A 19,782-nucleotide genomic window follows, 5' to 3' on the forward strand; every position below is an offset into this window, starting at 1 on the left:
ATGCAGCCAGCAGTTGATCTTTGTCAGGGGCAATGTGCATGCTCCTTACGTTGTGTAACAGGAGATTACCCACAGTACTGGGTGTGGGTTGCATTTAAGAGAACCACTGGAAGAGAAGAGGAAATATATTCCCAGAGAAAGCATGCATTGTGAAAAAGCAATTAGTTTTGCATTAGCTTTGATGTAAATGTATGCAGCAGAATGCACATCAGCAAGGTGCCATTCTAGCCCTGAGACTTAGAATAATACAATAAAAGGTGTGTTTATTTGATACTCCTATGAGTCACTCAGGTAATTATCATTGGCAGGATTACAGGGGAACAAATGATTGATGTCATGAAGCAGGGCTGGAGTTAAGGGAATTTATTTGACAATAGGGAGAAGGTGAGACTCAACCACCACAGGATTTTACTCAGAATAGAGCACTTTAGTGATTCTTTCTCACTTGCACAAATTACCAAGGAGTATCTTGACTGATACCAGTGGAGTTTCATTGTAGCCCAGCCCTTTTTGTTACCGAATTTGAAGAACCCTAATAAATTACAAGTACTTGTGTCATTATCTGGAACTGACTACTTCATAGAGGTGAAAGTGTGCCTTTATTATCCTTATAGTCGCCTAGTAATTTAGTAACAACAACTTGTGTGCTGTCACGAACCAGCAACAAAAGAAACACACTGAGCATGATTTAGTGTTAAAAACTATTTTATTAATCACTACTTATGATAATACGTAAAATAAAAGTAAAAATGTTAGTATGTTAGAATTCAAAAATGTTAAACCTCGAACGTTAACCCTAAAACTAAACTCTTTGTGTGTGTGTGGGTGTGGCAAAGTCCAAAACTCCCAGTTCCGGAATGGTTCTTAAAGTTCAGTTCCGCAAGCCATAAGGTGAAACATGAGCAAGGGCTTCTTCAACAACCACCGTTGTCTGAAGATAAGATGTAGATGTAGAAAAAACGTAGAGAGAGTACATACGAAATCCAAATGTTCCACGATGGAACCCAAACGACACTTCAGTGTTTACTCGGTAGTGACTTCCTCACCCCGAAAAGCATCCGAACCGTGGTCGTCCACATACAAATACTTGTTTCCTTCTACAGGTCAGCAACAAAGTGAACTCCACCGGATTACTTCCAACTTCCATACATGGATTTCAGTGGCAAACACAGTTATTGTTTCTCATCCATCGATAGAGAAAACAAGCAGGCTGGTGTCTCTCTCCCTTCTCTCTCTCTCTTTCTTCTTCTTCTGCCTTCTTCAACAACGTCATTACGTCCTTTATCTTCTATTGACGTAAGCACGCCCCACACACACATACACACACACTCTCTATCTTAAAGGGACTTTCACTGAGTCCATAACAGTGCGTATATATATATATATATATATATATTATGGACATACAGTGTTGAGCATACATGCAGATTCTATTACCTTATTTTCAGTGATTTTATGGAAGCCCAGCAAGTAGATGAGAAATGGGAGAAATGGATCCTTGAGGAACACCAGATATAACAGTGATGTTACAGGAAATATAGCTATTGTAACTTAATGAAACTGATTACCCCAATCTTGATGCTTCCCTTGCTCTCATGCCAAAAGTAATGAATTATCCTGCTAACTTGTTAAGTTCATCAGATGCTGAATGTATGTGGCTGTACTGTAGGCTGGTTAATATTACAGAGATCACCCACAGCTGCCTCCCTTTTCCATAAAAGCTAAAGATACTGATTTTATTTACAGCTGGTGGAGTGCAATGCAAGCAAATAATCAGGTCCCCTTGCACTGGTACCCAGTTGATCTGTTGCTTTTTGGATGAAGTGTTGATATTTTCACACCTCTTAGTAATATCATATCTTTGATGTGTGTTGGAGAGGAGGAGGAAATTTGAGGGGGAAGGTTATATCTTTCAGGCAGCACTGTTCTTAGAAGCTGAATTGCTATCCTTAGCTCAATTTTTTCCTCCTCCTCTGGTGATTAGACCCTGAGAGGAGCAACAGGAAAATAGTCCAAGGCTATAGGACAGAACAGTAAAATAAAAGAATGCTGCAAAAAGTGCTACCCGACAACAGAAATTGCAAAGGAATTTTCCTATACCCTTTGGGATCAAAAGTGCCACACTACTGCAATTACCCCTTTAATTCTTGAAGTTACCTTCAGCACACTGTGGATGCAAAATCATGAACATTCAAAACCTTTCAGTGCTGGCCGTCATTTGGCAGATGGATTGCAGCAAGTGTCAAAAAGAAGAAACTCAAGCAAATGATCTTGTGGTAGAAATGCCATGGAAACAGTTATGCTCAATGTTATTTTCACACAGTCATTTGTCCCAATTATGTACCAGAATATGCTTAGAAATTCACCCCAGAAAGCCTTAAGGTAATAATTTTGTTAGACAACATTCTGTGTTTGCTCTTTTTTCAGTGATTTAATTCTCTTATTACATGGGAAAAAAGACCTTACTTTCAGATGCTACTTCACAGTATTGCTACAGCTTCCTCCTTATATTGCAAAGAGTTGTTAACGATAATGAACAAAGGCTCAACAAAATCTTAGTACAGTGTTGTACAGAAACATTTTCCATTTCAGATGGTAAAGAAACCGCCATCTATTTTCCTGGAATATCCTCCATTGGTGGCAGCAGTATGTTGACTTGCTGTGAAAAAAGTAAAAGAGACATGAAAAATTAAGTCTAAAGCACATAATTCCTTCCGAAACACATTTTAAAAAAAGCTCCTTCCTTCAGAACAATGTGATTGTCAAACCCTGGAAACACCCAGTCCTGGTAAATAACACCTGTGTGTCTCAACAGGAATTATTAAAATTATATTTGATGTATTCCATCCAAACTTGAAGCTATTTTCACTGCATGCCCATCTTGAAGCACTTTCTAGAAGAACGGAGATCGGAGATAAGAATGTGAGTTGATATTCTTTTTTCCCTCCTGCAAGAATAAACATCCCAAATGCAGTGCCTTCCATCATAAGGGGCAGGGTTCAAACATAGGAACTTCTTGGCTATATCTGCTTCAGTAATGTAACATAAGAGCCTCAATATTCCCTGGTCCTTCTGCTGCTACTTTGCTATAACTTCACAAAGACTGCAATGGATTGTTAGGTCAACTTAAAGTGGTACAGCAATATTGAGTTCAAGGAAATTCAGGACCACTATGTTTAGCAAGAGAGGGTGAAAATGGCAATTGCAATTTTAATTCTGGGCACAGCAGAGGCTGGTCCCAAACCTGATGTGGATACCAAGGCTTGGGAATTTTGTCAACAGGGCATCATCTTCTGGATTAGCTGTCTTCCTGAAACTTGCAAAAAGTGACAACTATCTATTGGATGGGAGCGGAAGATTGAGGCACAGGGATCTGCTGGTGGGTCACAGGTAAAAATCTTCAGACTGATGTATGTCTCAGAAAAAGAAAAGCAGTCGGATCTCTCAATTACAGTTTAGATATTAGGATGGCGAACGCCTTAAATATATGACAGAAGTCATTGGCATCCACTCGACATACTTAATCAATGGATCTACTGAATTCCTGTGGATGTCGAGAGGGTTGAGAGCTTCAAGTTCCTTGGAGTGAACATCACCAATAGCCTGTGCTGGTCCAAACATGTTGACACCATGGCCAAGAAAGCTCACCAGTGCCTCTACTTCCTCAGGAGGCTAAAGAAATTTGGCATGCCCCCTTTGACCCTCACCAGTTTTTAGCAATGCACCATAGAAAGCATCTGGCTTGGTACGGCAACTGCTCTGCCCGTGACCATAAGAAACTGCAGAGAGTTGTGGACACAGCTCAGCACATCACAGAAACCAACCTCCCTTCATGGACTCTATCTACACTTCTTGCTGCTTCGGTAAAGCAGCCAGCATAATCAAAGACCCCACCCACCCCGGACATTCTCTCTTCTCCCTTCTCCCATCGGGCAGAAGATACAAAAGCATGAAAGCATGTACCACCGGGCTTAAGGATAGTTTCTATCCCCCTGTTAAAAGACTACTGAAGGGTTCCCTAGTATGATAAGATGGACTCTTGACCTCATGATCTACCTTGTTATGACCTTGCACCTTATTGCCTACCTGCACTGCACTTTCTCTGTAACTGTTACACTTTATTCTGCATTCTGTATTTTACCTTGTACTACCTCACTGCACTGTGTAATGAATTGATCTGTATGAACGGTATGCAAGACAAGTTTTTCACTGTACCTCGGTACAAGTGGCAATAATAAACTAATTGCAATTCCAATGTTGGATCTACTTTCTCAGAAAATCAAGATAAGATGGAAGATTCTGAAAGGAAGAGGGATGTTAGTCGGCAATGTCTCCCCAGTGACTTCAACTCTGTTCATGGGCAGATTCAGTTAAAAGCATTCTTTATATATATCATGATTATATTTTCATGCTTTGAAATATTAAAGGCTACCAATTAAACAATAATATTGACATAAATTGATGTGGGATGGACTTAAAAACCTCAAGCACTCTGCCACTTGATAGCAGAATTAAATGTTAAGGTTTGTTCTTGTAATTTCTCCAAAATGATAAATATTTAGAAGTACTGTTTTCAACCACCAATGTAAAGCTTTCTATGAATGTTCTAATATAATGAAGCACGAAATGGAGATATGTACACTTAGAATTGAACAACAGTTTGATTCTAAATGTCAGGACTAATTTGTGAAAGGAGTTAAGATTCTTTGTACTCACAATCAAAATGAAACAACCATTGTGCACTGCAATTCTGCATAAAGGCCCATTTCTATTTTATTTTTAAGGCTAATGGTTGAAGAATAGGGTATATATGGAATGGCAAAGCCAAGGAAGATATGTGTCAAGAAACAAAAGTCAGGTGGAACATGCTGCAGTAATAAGTACATACAAAATGACTCTAATTTAATTCAGATCATCCAACACAAAATTAGTATCTCACTTATTGCTCCATCAATGCTATGAATCGATGATTTTGTTGGTGAGATCCAAAGTCTTGGGGGAGATCTTGCTTGTAAGTAAACAGCACTGGTTTCTGTGTGTTCGGGTGCACAGCCACAAATGTCTTTCTGCACTCTGTCCTTAGCTATTTTCCGATGAAACACTTCTTCAGGTACTTGTTCATTGGAACTTAACCAACAGCCACTGTAAATAATTCAGAGAGGGTAGTAAGCAACTAAAGAAGTAAGTTTTCAGAAAGTATTTACCAGGACCTTCTGCTCCTTTATCTTATGGTCTTATGAACCTTCAATGCTTTTGCTTAGCTGCATCATTTTTGATGTTGCAAAGAGTCAACACACATTTCATCATCTGGCAATATATTTCAGAGGCTGAGTATTCTAATGAGAAACTAAATATGAAATGTTTGTTTAATGTTATTATTAAATTGCTTTTTGCAATTTGTCTTGCATTTTTGCATTTTAGTTAGGTTAATTTCTGTCCATCTGTTGTTCTACAATATTACAGCAAAATTACAACTTAGTTCTATAAATTTTTACATATTTTCATGATGAACACTATTCTTTAATATGCTGAAGTTTTTTTTGCCAAGGGAGCTTTCATAAATTGTTGCAAATGTCATTTTCTCAAATTAATTCTTGGAAATTATGGCCATAAATTCATAACTATCATGTTAACCTGATTGTGAAAGTCTGTGTGGCAGTCACTCTATTTTTATTGCTTTAATACTGATTCATTCTTTTAATGTTCATGTTTGCAGTATGTGATCATAAATTTAACACAAATGCACTCTTCTCACAAAGCACTCACCTCTGAGGATCACAAGTTGATTTTTGAAGGAGCACCTCATTTTTCTGCTTCAAAAACTCGTTTGAATGATCGTAAATAGCACTAAGATGGATGTCCAGACTGTCTTTTGGTGCCTATTAGAACAATGCACAGCTATCAAAACTATATGAAAAAAGTAACTTCTCTCGTAAACTGTAAATTGAAATAAGTGTTTCTTCAGTTGTATTTAGGCACGGTAATGTAGCAGCTGGCACAACACTTTACAGCACCAGCGACCCGGGTTCAATTCCGGCCACTGTCTGTAAGGGGTTTGTACATTCTCCCAGTGTCTGCGTGGGTTTCCTCCGGGTGCTCCGGTTTCCTCCCACATTCCAGACGTACGGGTTAGGAAGTTGTGGGCATGCTATGTTGGCGCCGGAAGCGTGGCAACACTTGTGCGCTGCCCCCAGAACACTCTACGCAACAAAGATGCATTTCACAGTGTGTTTCGATGTACATGTGACAAATAAAGATATCTTCTTTAGGGCAATTTGAAAGATCATTTTATACACCTTTGTGTTTTCTGTGATGATCTTCAATAGAAATATGACAGCTAAGATGTTTCAGACATAGCAGAGCTGATTATCTTCCTTTCTGACCCTAGGGACAATTTGTTACACCAGGATTTCCTTGTGACATTAAGTACTTCCTGCAATGGGGATGCATGGTCACACTAACAACAGGTACAAGCATTGTGCTATAATGGACATCATATAGACGCAATACTACATCATCTCTATTAATGCCATTACAGGGACCCCCAGAAAACACATGCCATTGTGCTTGGATTAGTTGGCAAACCTTCTGGGAGACTAGGATTGATTTAAATGTTTTATTTTCCAAATCTTTTCTTTTTGAAGGTGCATGGTGGAAAGAAAATTGTCACTCTACTGTGATAAAAAGTATGTTAACAGAAAATAATGTAGACCAATGGCATGCAACATATGGTTCACAAGCCATAGCCAGTCTATTATATGTTTCAGCATCCCACCCCAATGTCTCCTGCACAGCTTTGGGGGCCAGATAGCTGCTGCATGTTTCTCCTGTACAAGCTATCTTAACACCTATGCATGTAATTTCAAGGTCATCTCATTTATACAGTTACTTATACCAGGATAAATTGGCCTTCTGCTGAGCGTTAGCCAATTGGTGAGGGTGTTAAACTTCTCCAGTAGGTTTAATTTAAAGTGGCATGTACATTTAAAGAGAAATTGACTGGATAAGATGGAGTGTTGTGGAGAGGATAACAATATTGTTTTTCTTTGATGGCAAAAGAAGTGCCAAAATGAAAAGAGATATACAGAATTGATTGTGTGGGCAAGTGACAGAATGATGTGACATCTGATAGCTGCAACAATGGATTAGAAATTGCATAGGGATGGTTGGGTTGGCTGCGAGATTTATTCTGTTTTGAACTTCAGAGGGTAGTGTTGCAGTAGTGCTTGACACAAATGGACTGCAGAACCTGAGCGCAAATGGATAAGAGGTTGACACACTTTATAAAATGACTACAGAGGGTTATATGTCCATTACCACATAACCGCTTTTCTATATCTCAATATGCAGCATACATTTAAAGGCCTTATCATACCCATATCATCTAAGGTAATAACACCTTAAATTGTTACGCATAGTCAGTACTGAGACTCTGGTGGATTGTCGGCTATGCCCATGTTTGTCACAATGAACTTCTTCTTCGACAACGGGCAGGACAAAGCTATTTTCTGTTATTTCCATAATCTCAATTTTTGGATCATCAATCATGAAAGATTCCATCTTCTTGTCCACCTACTGCCAGGTTTTACGGCCCACTTGTTTCAATCTGGCCCTCCCAACAAACAAAAATGTGCTCCACTGCCAAGAAAGGATTATAGCACAGAGACTGATCTTCTACTTGGGGCCATGAAAGCCCATTCAGGCAGGCTGTGACTGAAAGTATAGCAAAGCTATATTTTTTCATCAAAATTATAAAATGTTTGGATAGAAATAAAATCTCAAAGATGTTTCCAAGTTTTTAAAATTTGGGGCCAAAAATATGTGGCATCCTCAGTTTTGTAGAGCTCCTAATTTTTAGGACAAAAACATCTGTCTCTTTCCTCCCATAGCTCCCATGCACATCTTTGCATCACCCTGCATATTGTCTTCTAGGTAACTAATTCATATTCCTGAAATAAACTCTGTATGATGAGTTATAATGGGTGACAAGAGCAGACTGTTTTACATCCTTTCAGCTTTTTATTTTCATTTGAAGTCAAGATCAAAATTGGAAAAGATGCAAACCAAGCTGCCAATATTTAATATTTGCTTCAGCCTATCTCACAAAGCCAAAAGCTACAGCCATGTAGGCTCATCACATCCATCCAGAAGATTCAGGGTAGCTAAACTTAATTGGATCCAACACCCAATAGTTGACCTAAATGGTTTATTTGATTCACTACAGGTAAATCTTTAAACCTATGCTTGTAAATGAGAATCAGTATTTTTAAATATTATATCTAATTTTGATTACAAAGATGTAAGGAAAACATTCAAAAGACATGACGAATTTCATCAAGAAATCTCAGATAATCAAAGGATGCTAATCATTGTCACTGAATGATCTTCCTTATCTGTAACTATGTTATTAAGCAAATCCCAGAAGAGATTCTTCACTTTGTCGATGGCAGCAACTTTGTTGATTTGGCAGATAGAAGGTCATCACATAGTCTATATTGTATTAGTTTGATGTTTCATGTGTTCTGTAATTCTTCTACCTTAGGATTATGGAGGTAAATTCCTTTGCTGGCAGTTGCCACAGTTGCTGTTGCATGTAGTCGGTTCCATGGGTCCTCTTGTTGTGCGAAATGGGTTGGCTGTTGATATTGAAAACTCTGAAAGAATGCACAACATTACCGAGGTTGCAATGTCATCCTTTAACATATTTACTGATAAATATTTAGTACTGTTATTCTTAAAACTCATAGGGAGTTGGGTGTTAACAGTATTCATCTTTCAGAACTAAAATTCAGGTTTGAAACCGGCTTAGCCTAATTGGATCAAGTACCTTCAGCCTCTGAACCATAATGTTGAGACACTTTATGTAAAATTACTTTTGGCATCCTATCCACAACCAGTCATCTTTTAATTAATTAAAATCAGGGGGAAAACTGATACTGACTTGAAATTTGCACTGCAGATCTCAAAGACTGTTGTCCACAAAGATCCAGTAGTTTCTATGGTGTGGACTTCCTCCCCACTCAATATCATTTGTTGTCAGGCATTAGTTCAAGGGGATCCCCAGCAATTATTAGATATAGAGCTGGCTGGCTATGTAGCCAATTACAACAACACAATTTCAAAAGCGACAAACCAGTAAGAATAAAGTACAACTTTGGCAAATATTTTAAACATTTAAATAGCATAAAATGAAGATTGGAACATTAATGCTTATATTGTTGATACTGAAATAGTTTGAATAAGCAGTTTGTTTTTATTTAAAAATCCATTAAAATATGTATCTTGGGGACTATGGCCCACATACATAAAATTAATTTTTTTTGGACCAAAAAGTTTGTTTGGCAGGAATTATGCCTTAACGTCACTCTTCAAGCTCATGTCAGAATATTTTCAGGAAATTTTACTGCAGTAATAGATCCCACATAGGACTTATCAGCTACCTCAAAGACCACAGAATAGGAGTGGAACGAAGTAATCCTCCATCCAGAGGATCCAAAGAAGAATTCATAACTAAGTTAAGCTCTTGCCAAATGAAAAGATTTCCCTTGATTCTGATGGATAAGGTTGCAAAATAATGTTGCCTATAGGGGAGAGTTGTCTCACTGACAGTAAGTGTGGGATTTCTGCGCTAAACCATGCACATGGAGAAATCCCAAAGTTGTTGGTATTTTAATGGTGTAATGATGGTGAATGGCAATAGTCTTGCTATCATTTCAAATGCAAATCAGACCATAATCTAATCCATCTGACTGTGCATTTACACATGATCAGTTGCAGTTTCCAACCTGTACCCTTCTCTTATACCTTTCATCTCTAGTATTTTTCATTGTTATTTCAGATTTCCAGCATCTGTAGTTTTTTTTTATGTTTCATTGATCCTTCATTCACTAGCTGCAGGAAACTATCCTTTCACAATGAGCATGCTGCCTGTTTATGATGGTATCGACATAAACAAACTTTCTCAGCTTCCTTAGCAATCAAGACTTAGATCTTCAGTTGGTAGAAACAACTGTATTCAAGCTATCTGATATTTAAATCAATTTCAAATAGATTTTAAATATTTTCTGGAGGTTGAAAGAATTCTCAAGACACTTTGGGTGTGGTTAAATATTCCGCTTCATTCCCTTCTATTTATTGTCAAACTCAGTAAGTTTAAGATTATGCTCTCCTCAAACAATGCCAGGAGAATTAGGTGGGGCACTGCCTTCATATTTATATTACAACTTTAAGGTTACTCCCAAGGACTAATTGATTAAATTAGGAATTAGTATCAAATGAAAACTATCACTAAAGTTAAAACTCAAGGTGAAGAGAAAAAAACTTCACATAAAGACATATACATAGTTTTAAACAACAATAGAACAGATCATGGAAGTTGAAATATATCATTAAAGCATTTGTTGCCATTATCATTCCAGTTTATTGCTTATCAAAATTTTTCTAAACCTAAGAGTTGGGTGAAAACGAAGCATAATGATGCACACTGAAATATGGGTGAAGAAGGGAGGAAGAACCGGCAGTTTTTTATTTATTCGATTTCCAGCCATTTATTGCCCATCTCTAATTGCCCTGGAGAATGTGGCGGTGTGCTGCCCTCTTGAATTGCTACCATCCTTCTGGTGAAGGTACTCATAGACTGCCCATGGGAGTTCCAGGACTTAGACCCAGGTGACAATGAAGGACTTGTAATACATGTCCAAGTCAGGACTATGTGTGACTTGAGGGGATCCTGCAGATAGTGACGCTACATGCACTTGGTTCCCTTGTCCTTCTTGGTGACAGAGGCTGCAGGTTTCAGAGGTGCTGTTGGAGTAGCCTGGACAAACAGCTGCAGTCCATTTTGTAGATGGCATGTACTGCAGCCATTATGCACTAGTGGTGGAGGAAATGAATTTCACGGTGTTGCATGGGATGCCAGTCACACATCCTGTGTTGTCCTGGGTGCTTTCATGCTTCTTCAGAGTTGTAGCTGTTCTCATCCAGGCAAGTGGAGCTGGTGTCAAGATTGTAGCTGGGAACAGAACCAAGTCTATGGACACAGCATGGGTGTGAATGGAGCAGATGTGTGGTTGGAATGGAAACAGCAATGGAGCCAAGTTTATAGACAAAGAACGACGAGGAATCAGGTTTGTGGCTAGGAGCCAAGGGCCTGGTCATGGCTGGGATCAGAAGCTGGAGATGTGGGCAGGTGTGTCCAGAGAGGGAGGTGCTTGAATAAGAATAAGGATGACAGCTTATGGAACCCCTTTGGTAAATTCACTGGTCCAATTTTACCTATTGCAGTCTCAAAATACTCCATCAGATTTGTCAAGCACAATTTCCCTTCCTTAAATCGGTTTTGATTCTTTCCAATATTTTGATTTTCTAAGTGCTCAGTTCTGTGAAAGTAGATTGTAGCATTTTCCCTCACATAAATGTCAGGCTAACTTGTGCACAGTTTCCTTTACCTCTCTCTCTACTTATGTTATCTTTCAATCTATGAGGTCCTTATTATAATCTAAGAAAGGCTAAAACCAATTCTCAGGATCTAGGCTGTAAAGTTGAGTAGGGGTTTCAAGATTTAATCCCAGTGTCTTAATACCACATGAACCCTAATTTCTTAAAGCTCCTCACTCTGGTTATATATTTGGTTCCCCACTCTTTCTAAAAGTGTTTTTGTGTCTTCTAAGATGACAGATTCTAAATAGTTATTTAATTTTCTGAGTATTTTCTTCTCCCCCTTGGAATTTTCCTATCTGTGCTTGCAATGAAACCACATTTATTGTTACTAATCTCTAAATTCTTCATATCTCCAGAAGCTTTTACAATTTTTTTCATCTTTCAGGGAATAAGAGAATCAAAGAGGGAGAGAGAAATAGAGAGAAAGGAAATGACGAGAGAGAATGCAAGAGAAAGGAAAGTGAGAGAAGGGGAAAATGTAAAAAAAGAGAAACAAATGTAACAAAGAGAAATAAAGAGGGAAGAGAGAGTAAATGCAAAATTGAGACAGAGGAAGTGGTACAAAAAAAGGAAAGAGAGACAGAAAAAGACATCAAAAAACTGTGAGAGAAATTTATGGTGAGTGGGATGAGAGGCATTAGGGAGAGATGGTGTGATGAAGACAACAAATCAAAGGGGGCAGAAATATCAATAATTACATGGGAATAGAGGGAGAGAGTGATAGAAAGGCAGAAATACAAAGACCACTGTGGGAGCAAGATATGAGAAATACATTCAGTGTGACTGGGCAAGACATAAACTGAGAGAGCAGTGGGCAAAAGAGTAAACAGAGAAGCAGAGAAAGAGAGGGGACATGAGATGATAAAGGGAGGGAAAAGAAATGAGCACAAAAATGTGGAAGGACTGAGAGAAGGATAGAGAGCGAGAGAGAGAGTGCAATATTTTAAAAGAGGGGCATGTGCAAAATCAGGTAAGGTCACAAAGAGTGTGAAATTGAGGAGTAGAAAAGGAAAAGAGAAAGAGAGAAAGAGCAAGCTAATAAAAAAATAACAGCAATATTTTAATTCATTATTTAATATGGCTCTCAATTGAAGGTTTTTTTTGCAAAGTGGCTCTGCTTGAAAAATAATGAAGATCATTGCCCTACATGGTGGAGTCATACCTAATGGAAAGAAAAATAGGTTGGTAAATTACCTCAACTACTGAAGAAGTTCATCAGGGAGTCCTAAGCCCAAACATTTTAAGCTGCTTCATCAATGATGCACACTGATTGTGGAATTTTCTATTCAATTCACATATCCTCAGTTACTGAAGAAGGACAAGTCTGCATGAAACAAAACTATTGCAATATTCAGACATGGGCCGATAGGTGGTAAATAATTCATGTCATACAAGTGCCAGGCAATGACTATCTTCAACAAGACATAGTCTAACCACTATCCCTTGAATTTCATGGTATTCCCATCCCCCAAATCACCTATATCAACATTGTTGGGTCATCGTTACCAGATGCTTAACTAGACCATCCACATAAATACTGTTACCATTGGAACAGGTCAAAGGTTGAAAAAGAAAAATGTTGAATAGAAAGATGTCACAAAAGGGGAAACAAATTATGGACAAAAGGAAGGACTAGGGGACTAATGAAAGGCTAAGGGACTAATGAAATATACAGTTTGAGGTCAAGGAAGTAACAAACTGGAGGATAGGGAAGATTGTTTTTAACTCCCTTTAAAGAGCAAGGAACTCTCTCTCATGTTCCAGCTGGTACTAAACCCTTAATCAGTATAAGAGGCGATCTGATCAGATACTAGAGAAACAAAGGACTGCAGATGCTGGAATATCTGGATGAAAAACACTATGATTCTGGAGGAACTCAGCAGGCCAGGCAGCATCTCTGGAGAAAAGCAAGCAGTCAATGTTTTGGGTCAGGACCCTTCTTTCAGGACTGAAGATAGGAAAAGGGGAAGCCCAATATATAGGAGGGAAAAGCGGGGCAGTGATAGGTGGACAAAAGAGGGGAGGTGGGGTGGGCACAAGGTGCTGATGGGTAGATGCAGGTAAGAGATAGTGATAAGCAGGTGCAGGGGAGGAGGGGAGAGCAGATCCACCGGGGGATGGGTCAAAGGTAAGGAGGAAAAAAGGGCAGAAAAAAAGAGATAGGCTAGGAAAGGGAAGAAAAGGCCTGGTTTGGGGGGGGGGGGGGGCGGGTGTGGTGAGGGGTATTACCTAAAGTGGGAGAATTCAGTCTTCAGCACCTCATTTTTCCGTCTTGGAACCTTTCTATTTTGGACTCTTTTTAGCGATTTAAATGTTAAAACCCTAGTTTATATTTTATGTTTGATATCATGCTTTTATTGAGTGTTTGTGTTTAATGATTCTATTAAGTCCTTGCATACTTACCCGCATGGTCACTGGGCGCATTTGGTGCTAAATAGATACTTCTAAAAATTATAAAAACCTAATTCATTTTAATACAGTTTGCAGTACAGTTATAAACAAACGTATTACTTTAAAAATTATTTCCAAATAAAATGCACAGCAATTTTACAAAGTTCAGGGATCTACGTTTCAAAGTTATTGGAATACCTGATTTTCCTTTCGCCGGCCTCTAAAATCATCATCGTTTTCATATTTTGGGAAGGGGTATGGTTCCTCGTATCTGCATTCCTTCAGCACGGTCCGCCGCTGCTGCAGAGTTCCGAAAAGAAATCTCCCTGATGTGCTGTAGTTGCTCTGACATTTGTTTGCAGAGTCACAATCCGTTGCTGGGTTACGACGTTTTGGAACCTGTAAACTTTCCACCGTAGTGCTCTCTCTACCGCCTTCTGGTGAACACCGCGAGGATTTTCTGCCCAGTTTTATGTTCCAAAGGAAAATATAAGAGCAGTAAAGAATTGCTGTAAAACCATAATAACCACTTTATCGCGGCTGACGCCGTGCAGTGCTGAGAGAATGCCTGCACTATCTTTCAGATGGACACCTTTAAATCTACTGTCCTCTCAGCAGAACTCCTAATTATAAATTCACAACCTGGTCGGTGATGCTAAATACACTACATGATAGCGGGCTGTGGACTTTTAATATCCGCTTCAATTGAATCGAATTTTCATAGCAGAATAGAAAATGTGCTCTTACTGAGTGCATAATTGAATGAATACTAGTCGGGAACGAACTTTTAGATACAAAGAGTCCTTATGCATCTTGCATGAGATCAAGTTTTCTTCCCAGTACAGTTGGCTGCCAACGTGCTCCTTAAGCAACGTCGCATAAAACAGATTATATTGTGATTTATTCTCATTGTTGTTTATGAGATCATGTGTGTAAATTGGCTGTCATGTTTACCAGCATTGCAAAAATTGACTAGAATTCAAAAGCATTCAGTTGGATCATTCTAAGGATGTGAAACGTGTTTGCTGAGTGAAAAAAAACTACTGATGCTGGAAATCTGAAACAAAAACTGAAATGCTGGAAACATTCAGTGGTCAGCTAATATCTTTGCAGAGAGAAACAGCGTTAGCATTTTAGGTGAGTACTCTTCATTAGAACAGAGTTTTAACCCTGTTTTTCTTTCCACAGATGCCACCTGACCTGCAGAGTGTTTCCAGCATTTTCTGTTTTTTGTTTGTGAAATGTGTGCCCTTTGATATAACTTTGCGTTTGCAGCTTAAATATAAATGAATGATTCAAAAATAAAATATGAGGATACTGGAAATCTGAAGTAAAAAATGGAAAATGCTCTAAATATTCAGTAGGTCAGGCAGCATCTGTAGAGATTTAATATTTCAGGTCAATGATGTCTGGCTCCACTTCTAGCCTGACCATTTGTCATTGCCAACAAGTAGTGAAGGACAGTGTGCAACCAGCTCAGTAAGGTTCGAGTGCCTCCTCAGTCTGGCCACTTTATAACTGAATAGAAGAAAAGTGGCTGCAGTAACTGGTTGGCACATGGATTAATGTTGTCCACTGTGTCGAATGATGGAGCATTGATGGGCAAAAGAGGGGGGTCAGATATACTTTGCATCTATAGTGTGCTCTTTACTCTGCCTTATATTTTTAATTATTTAAGATATTTTTTAATTAAATGAATTAGTTTAAAATTTCCAGTAAAAAGATTAAATTAGTTAAATCTATTTGAATAGCTTTTAAATATCTCTATCAGGACATATAAAAGTAGTTCCAAAACTTTTGGCAACATTGAGCAGTCTGAGACTGTCAGGTGTTCTGGGGTCATGGACTGAGCAGTACAGTGCCTGAGATGCAGTCATTGCTCAGAGCCTGCCCCTCCTTGTTGGGACACTTTTGAGTGTGGAGGGTCAGGTTGAATAGCTTACCACAAATTGGAAAAGGGATGTCTATTGGGCACCATGGGTGGCAAGTCTGGGCAACATGCCTGGGACAGCAGAATCAGAATCAGGCTTATTATCACTGACATATGTCGTGAAATTGTTGTTTTGTGGCAGCAGTACAGTGCAAGACATAAAGACATTAAAATTACTAATAAGTTACAAAAATAAATAAATAGTGCAAAAAGAGGAACAACAAGGTAGTATTCCTGGTTCATGGACCATTCAGAAATCTGATGGCAGAGGGGAAGAAGCTGTTTCTGAAATGTTGAGTGTTGGTCTTCAGGCTCCTGTACCATCTTCTCCAATGGAGTAACATGAAGAGAGCATATCCTGGGTGGTGAAGGTCCTTAATGATGGATGCTGCTTTTTAAAGGCACTGCCTCTTGAAGATGTACCTTGATGGTGGGGGAGGTTGTGTCCAGGATGGAGCTGGCTGAGTGTACAACCCTCTGCAGCCTCTTTCAGTCCTGCTCATTGGAGCCTCCATACCAGGCAGTGATGCAACCAGTCAGAATTCTCTCCACCGTACATCTGTAGAAATTTGCAAGAGTTTTTGGTGACATACCAAATTGTAAAGGTCATAAAGATGGCGCCAGAGAGAGATGACTTTTTGTGTGCTGCTCCCCGGGAATTACAAAATACTCCATTTACAACTACTGCAGCTGAAATCTGAAGCCACAGATAGAGCACTATCCAGTTTAATATATAAACAGAAGCTGAGGGTTTGAGAACACTCCAAAATCTGTGGTGGGACCCAAGGGTTACATGCGATCAGATTTCTGTGACTCTGAAGCTGATGTACCTTTGAAACTGGTGTCTTAATTACTTGTTATGCATTTCTATACTTCTCTCCTGAACATGTCATTTACATTTATGTAAATGAAATAAAATCTAACAGTCCTCAGGAGGCTAAATCTGGGATTCATATTTACAATAAAGGGTTCTAAAATATGCCATTTTGCACAGGGTCCTCTTAGTCAGGTAATTATTACATGTTCCATCAATTCATAGCTACAGAACGTAAATTTTAATATTTCTGTCGTAGTTTCAGTGTATTTGAGAGTTAACAATAGTTCTTAATGGGTTAACACTAACAGACTCTGTTTGTGCCAATACAATCCAGCTAATAAGAACCACTGTCTTGTGACTGCATTATGTTAAGTTGTATGTGTAAATATCTAAGTGAATCAATGAAAAATGGGAACATCCTGTTGTTACGTCTGCATGACCCACATCATAATATCCATAAATAAAATTGTAGATAAGGGCAACGTTTTAGAAAATAGAATTGCAGATAATTCACCTGCTTAACTGATATGCAGTATACATATTCATAAGTCAAAAAGAACTAAAATATTGAAGGTGGATAAAAATGCTTTGAATTCCAATTTAATTAATTAACTAAAAGGAACCCATGGTTAAGCTGTATTAACTGCAATTACATAGAGTTTACAAAACAAGAACAGGCCATTCAATCCAACTGGTCTGTGCCAGTCTTTATGCTCCCAACAAGCATTCTTCCACTTTATTTATCTAGCTTGATCTGCATATATTCCTTTTTCCTCATGTGTCTTCCCCTAAGGCCTGCATGCTATTAACTACAGATACTCCAGCTTGTAGTCAGTTCTATATTATTTTCTCTCGAGATACAGGGTTTTCTCCTGTATTTTCCTGTCTGCTTATTGGGTTTATTAGTGGCTATCGTATGTATGGCTACTGGTTTACGAGTATAATAATACAAGAGAATATAAAAGTCTGGTTCTTGTATAGTTCATATTAACAAGTTGCTAGTTTTTGTGTATTTACAATAGATTACATAAAGAAGTATTTTGTTGGTGTGGCTTGCATTTTGCAGAACTAATACGATTTTATGATTCAAGTGACTGCAAAAATGATTTTATTCAGGCATTTGGCAAGGGGCCAATGTGGAAGGGTGGTCCAATAGGTTGGATCCCATGGGATCCAAGGCAAATTGGCAAATTGGATCCAAAACTAGCTTGGTAGTAGGAGACATGGGGCGATGGTGGAAGACTGCTTTTATAATTGGAAGGCTGTGACTAGTTGGCGTTCCACAGGGATAGATTCCTGTAGGAAATATGATTAATGTCAGGGGTATGATCAATAAGTCTGCAGATGACAACCAACATTAATGGGTTGTGGATAGTGAGGAGGACAGTCTTAGGCTATGGGAAAGCTATATATCAGCTGGTAAATTGGACAGAGTAATGACTGATAGAATTTTAATGGTAGGGCCCTTGGGAGTATTCAGGACAGAGGGACTCCAGCATATAAATCCAAAGATCCCTGAAGGTGGCAGCACAGGTAGAAGGAATGAATATAACAGCAGGAAGTTATGGTACAGCTTTATAAAATTTGGTGAGGCCAAATCTGGAAATTTTGTGCAGTTTTAGTCACCACAGTGGAGAAAGGATGCAATTGCACATTGGAGATGGTGCAGAGGAGACTCACCAGGGTGTTGCCTGGGATAAAGTATTTCACTTGTGAGGAAACACTGGATAGGCTGGATTTGTTTTCCTTGGAGCAGAGAAGGCTGAATGGGTCCTGATATGCAGTACATGTATGCAATTGCATAGTTGTAAACTTTTACTTTTAGCAGAGGTTTAAGGAAAGGAGTAAGGGATTTAGAGAGGATATGAGGAAGAATCTTTTCACCCAGATTGTAGTTGAGTTTGGAATGCACTCAGAATGGGGAGACTTACACAATATTTAGGAAATATCTAGACAAGCATTTGAATCGCCAGGACATAGAAGGCTAGGGACCAAGTGCTGTTAAATGGCATGAGAAGAGATGGGTACTTGTTGGTCAGCATGGACAGGGGTGCTGAGGGCCTTCTATCTGTGCTGTATGATTAAGACTCTAAAACTACCAACAATTCCTCTGGCAAATCGACAGCCACGTGAGGGTTTCTGTGCATATGTTGTTTAACATAGAAGATGCAGCCCTCCTCTAATCGGCTGCACTCTTTGCCAACCTTCTCCATGGCAATCAAGAGAAATAAATAACCTGACATGAAATTAAGCTGCTTATAGACTAAGGTCAATGTAGAAATACCTGAAAATACTAAGTTTTGTGGTTTGAGGCCCAAGTGACTTTTTTTATTTGCATACAGAACCATAATTACTACTTACCAATCTATTTAGCCCTGAAAGCTGATTTGGATTGTGGATTGTTATTTCCTCATATGAATGAATCAAAGTATAAACAATTTTAAGTTTATTTTTACATTTTAAAAATTTTGCTTATCATTCTTCAGCTTCTATCTTAATCCCATGTACATGTCCCAAGCTTCATCTAGCACTCTTTATAACAATTAAAAACAATTGAAAATTTTCTTTTGTTTTGCTTCCTGATATGTTGTTTTGTGTTAATTATTTAATGAGCTTTGTTTCTCAGGGACCCTCTAGAACTGGCATCTGATAACAGCAGACCTGAAAAAAGAGTAGTTCTCACCATAGAGATCAGAGGATTTCCTTGAATGCTTTCTTCAACGCCAATGGAGTCTACTATTTCTTCATCACTGATGTCATATTCTGGACCATTATCCTCCATCATATTAGACTGTCTAGCACATTGGTTCCCAATCATTTTGAATGAAATACCCACCTGCTAACATTTGGTAAAATACTTGTACTGTCCCTTCATAAAAACCTGATGATATCATGGTCTGCTTCTTCTTAGAAGCAGGGACCATACTAAGGATTCCCTATGGCCAGTTGAGCCTAACAGGTCGTATATATTGATTTTTACTGTTTTTATGATTTTTTTTAAAACTAAAATACCCAATATTATTAAAGTGACACAACCCCCTGTAGCTTTATTGCCCCTCCTAAGGGGCTCATGCACCCAGGTTAGGGACCAGTGGAATTAGTAGAGTTCATAACATTGCTTTTTCTTTTTAAACTTCCTTAATTAAGGAAGTAAAAATAATAGTTTGCTTTCTATTGTCACTTCTAATACAATTATGCCCAGTGA

At 38.6% G+C, this 19,782-nt stretch overlaps 1 protein-coding gene across 1 annotated transcript; it reads right to left on the reverse strand.

Annotated features, from left to right (window-relative positions):
* Positions 1-1,143: 1,143 nt before the first annotated feature.
* On the reverse strand, positions 1,144-19,395 carry cfap276 (cilia and flagella associated protein 276). Its single transcript, XM_052035094.1, has 6 exons — positions 19,261-19,395; positions 14,029-14,175; positions 8,538-8,654; positions 5,767-5,879; positions 4,940-5,142; positions 1,144-2,659 (listed from the first exon to the last, which is right to left on the reverse strand). Exons 1-6 carry the CDS (start codon positions 19,393-19,395, stop codon positions 2,589-2,591), a joined length of 786 nt encoding a protein of 261 aa, XP_051891054.1. The 3' UTR covers positions 1,144-2,588.
* Between the last annotated feature and the right edge of the window lie 387 nt (positions 19,396-19,782).

The sequence above is a fragment of the Pristis pectinata genome, chromosome 20 (genome assembly GCF_009764475.1).
Source record: "Pristis pectinata isolate sPriPec2 chromosome 20, sPriPec2.1.pri, whole genome shotgun sequence".
NCBI lineage: Eukaryota > Metazoa > Chordata > Chondrichthyes > Rhinopristiformes > Pristidae > Pristis > Pristis pectinata.

What these genes read in the sequence shown, in the direction of transcription:
- cfap276 (XM_052035094.1), bottom strand. Translation starts at nt 19,395, where the DNA reads ATGATTGGGAACCAATGTGCTAGACAGTCTAATATGATGGAGGATAAT. An exon ending in GAAATCCTCTGATCTCTATG is followed by an intron (nt 14,176 to 19,260) that starts GTGAGAACTACT and finishes AACAAATGTCAG; the next exon opens with AGCAACTACAGCACATCAGG. An exon ending in TAGCATTGATGGAGCAATAA is followed by an intron (nt 2,660 to 4,939) that starts GTGAGATACTAA and finishes CTTTTTTCACAG; the next exon opens with CAAGTCAACATACTGCTGCC.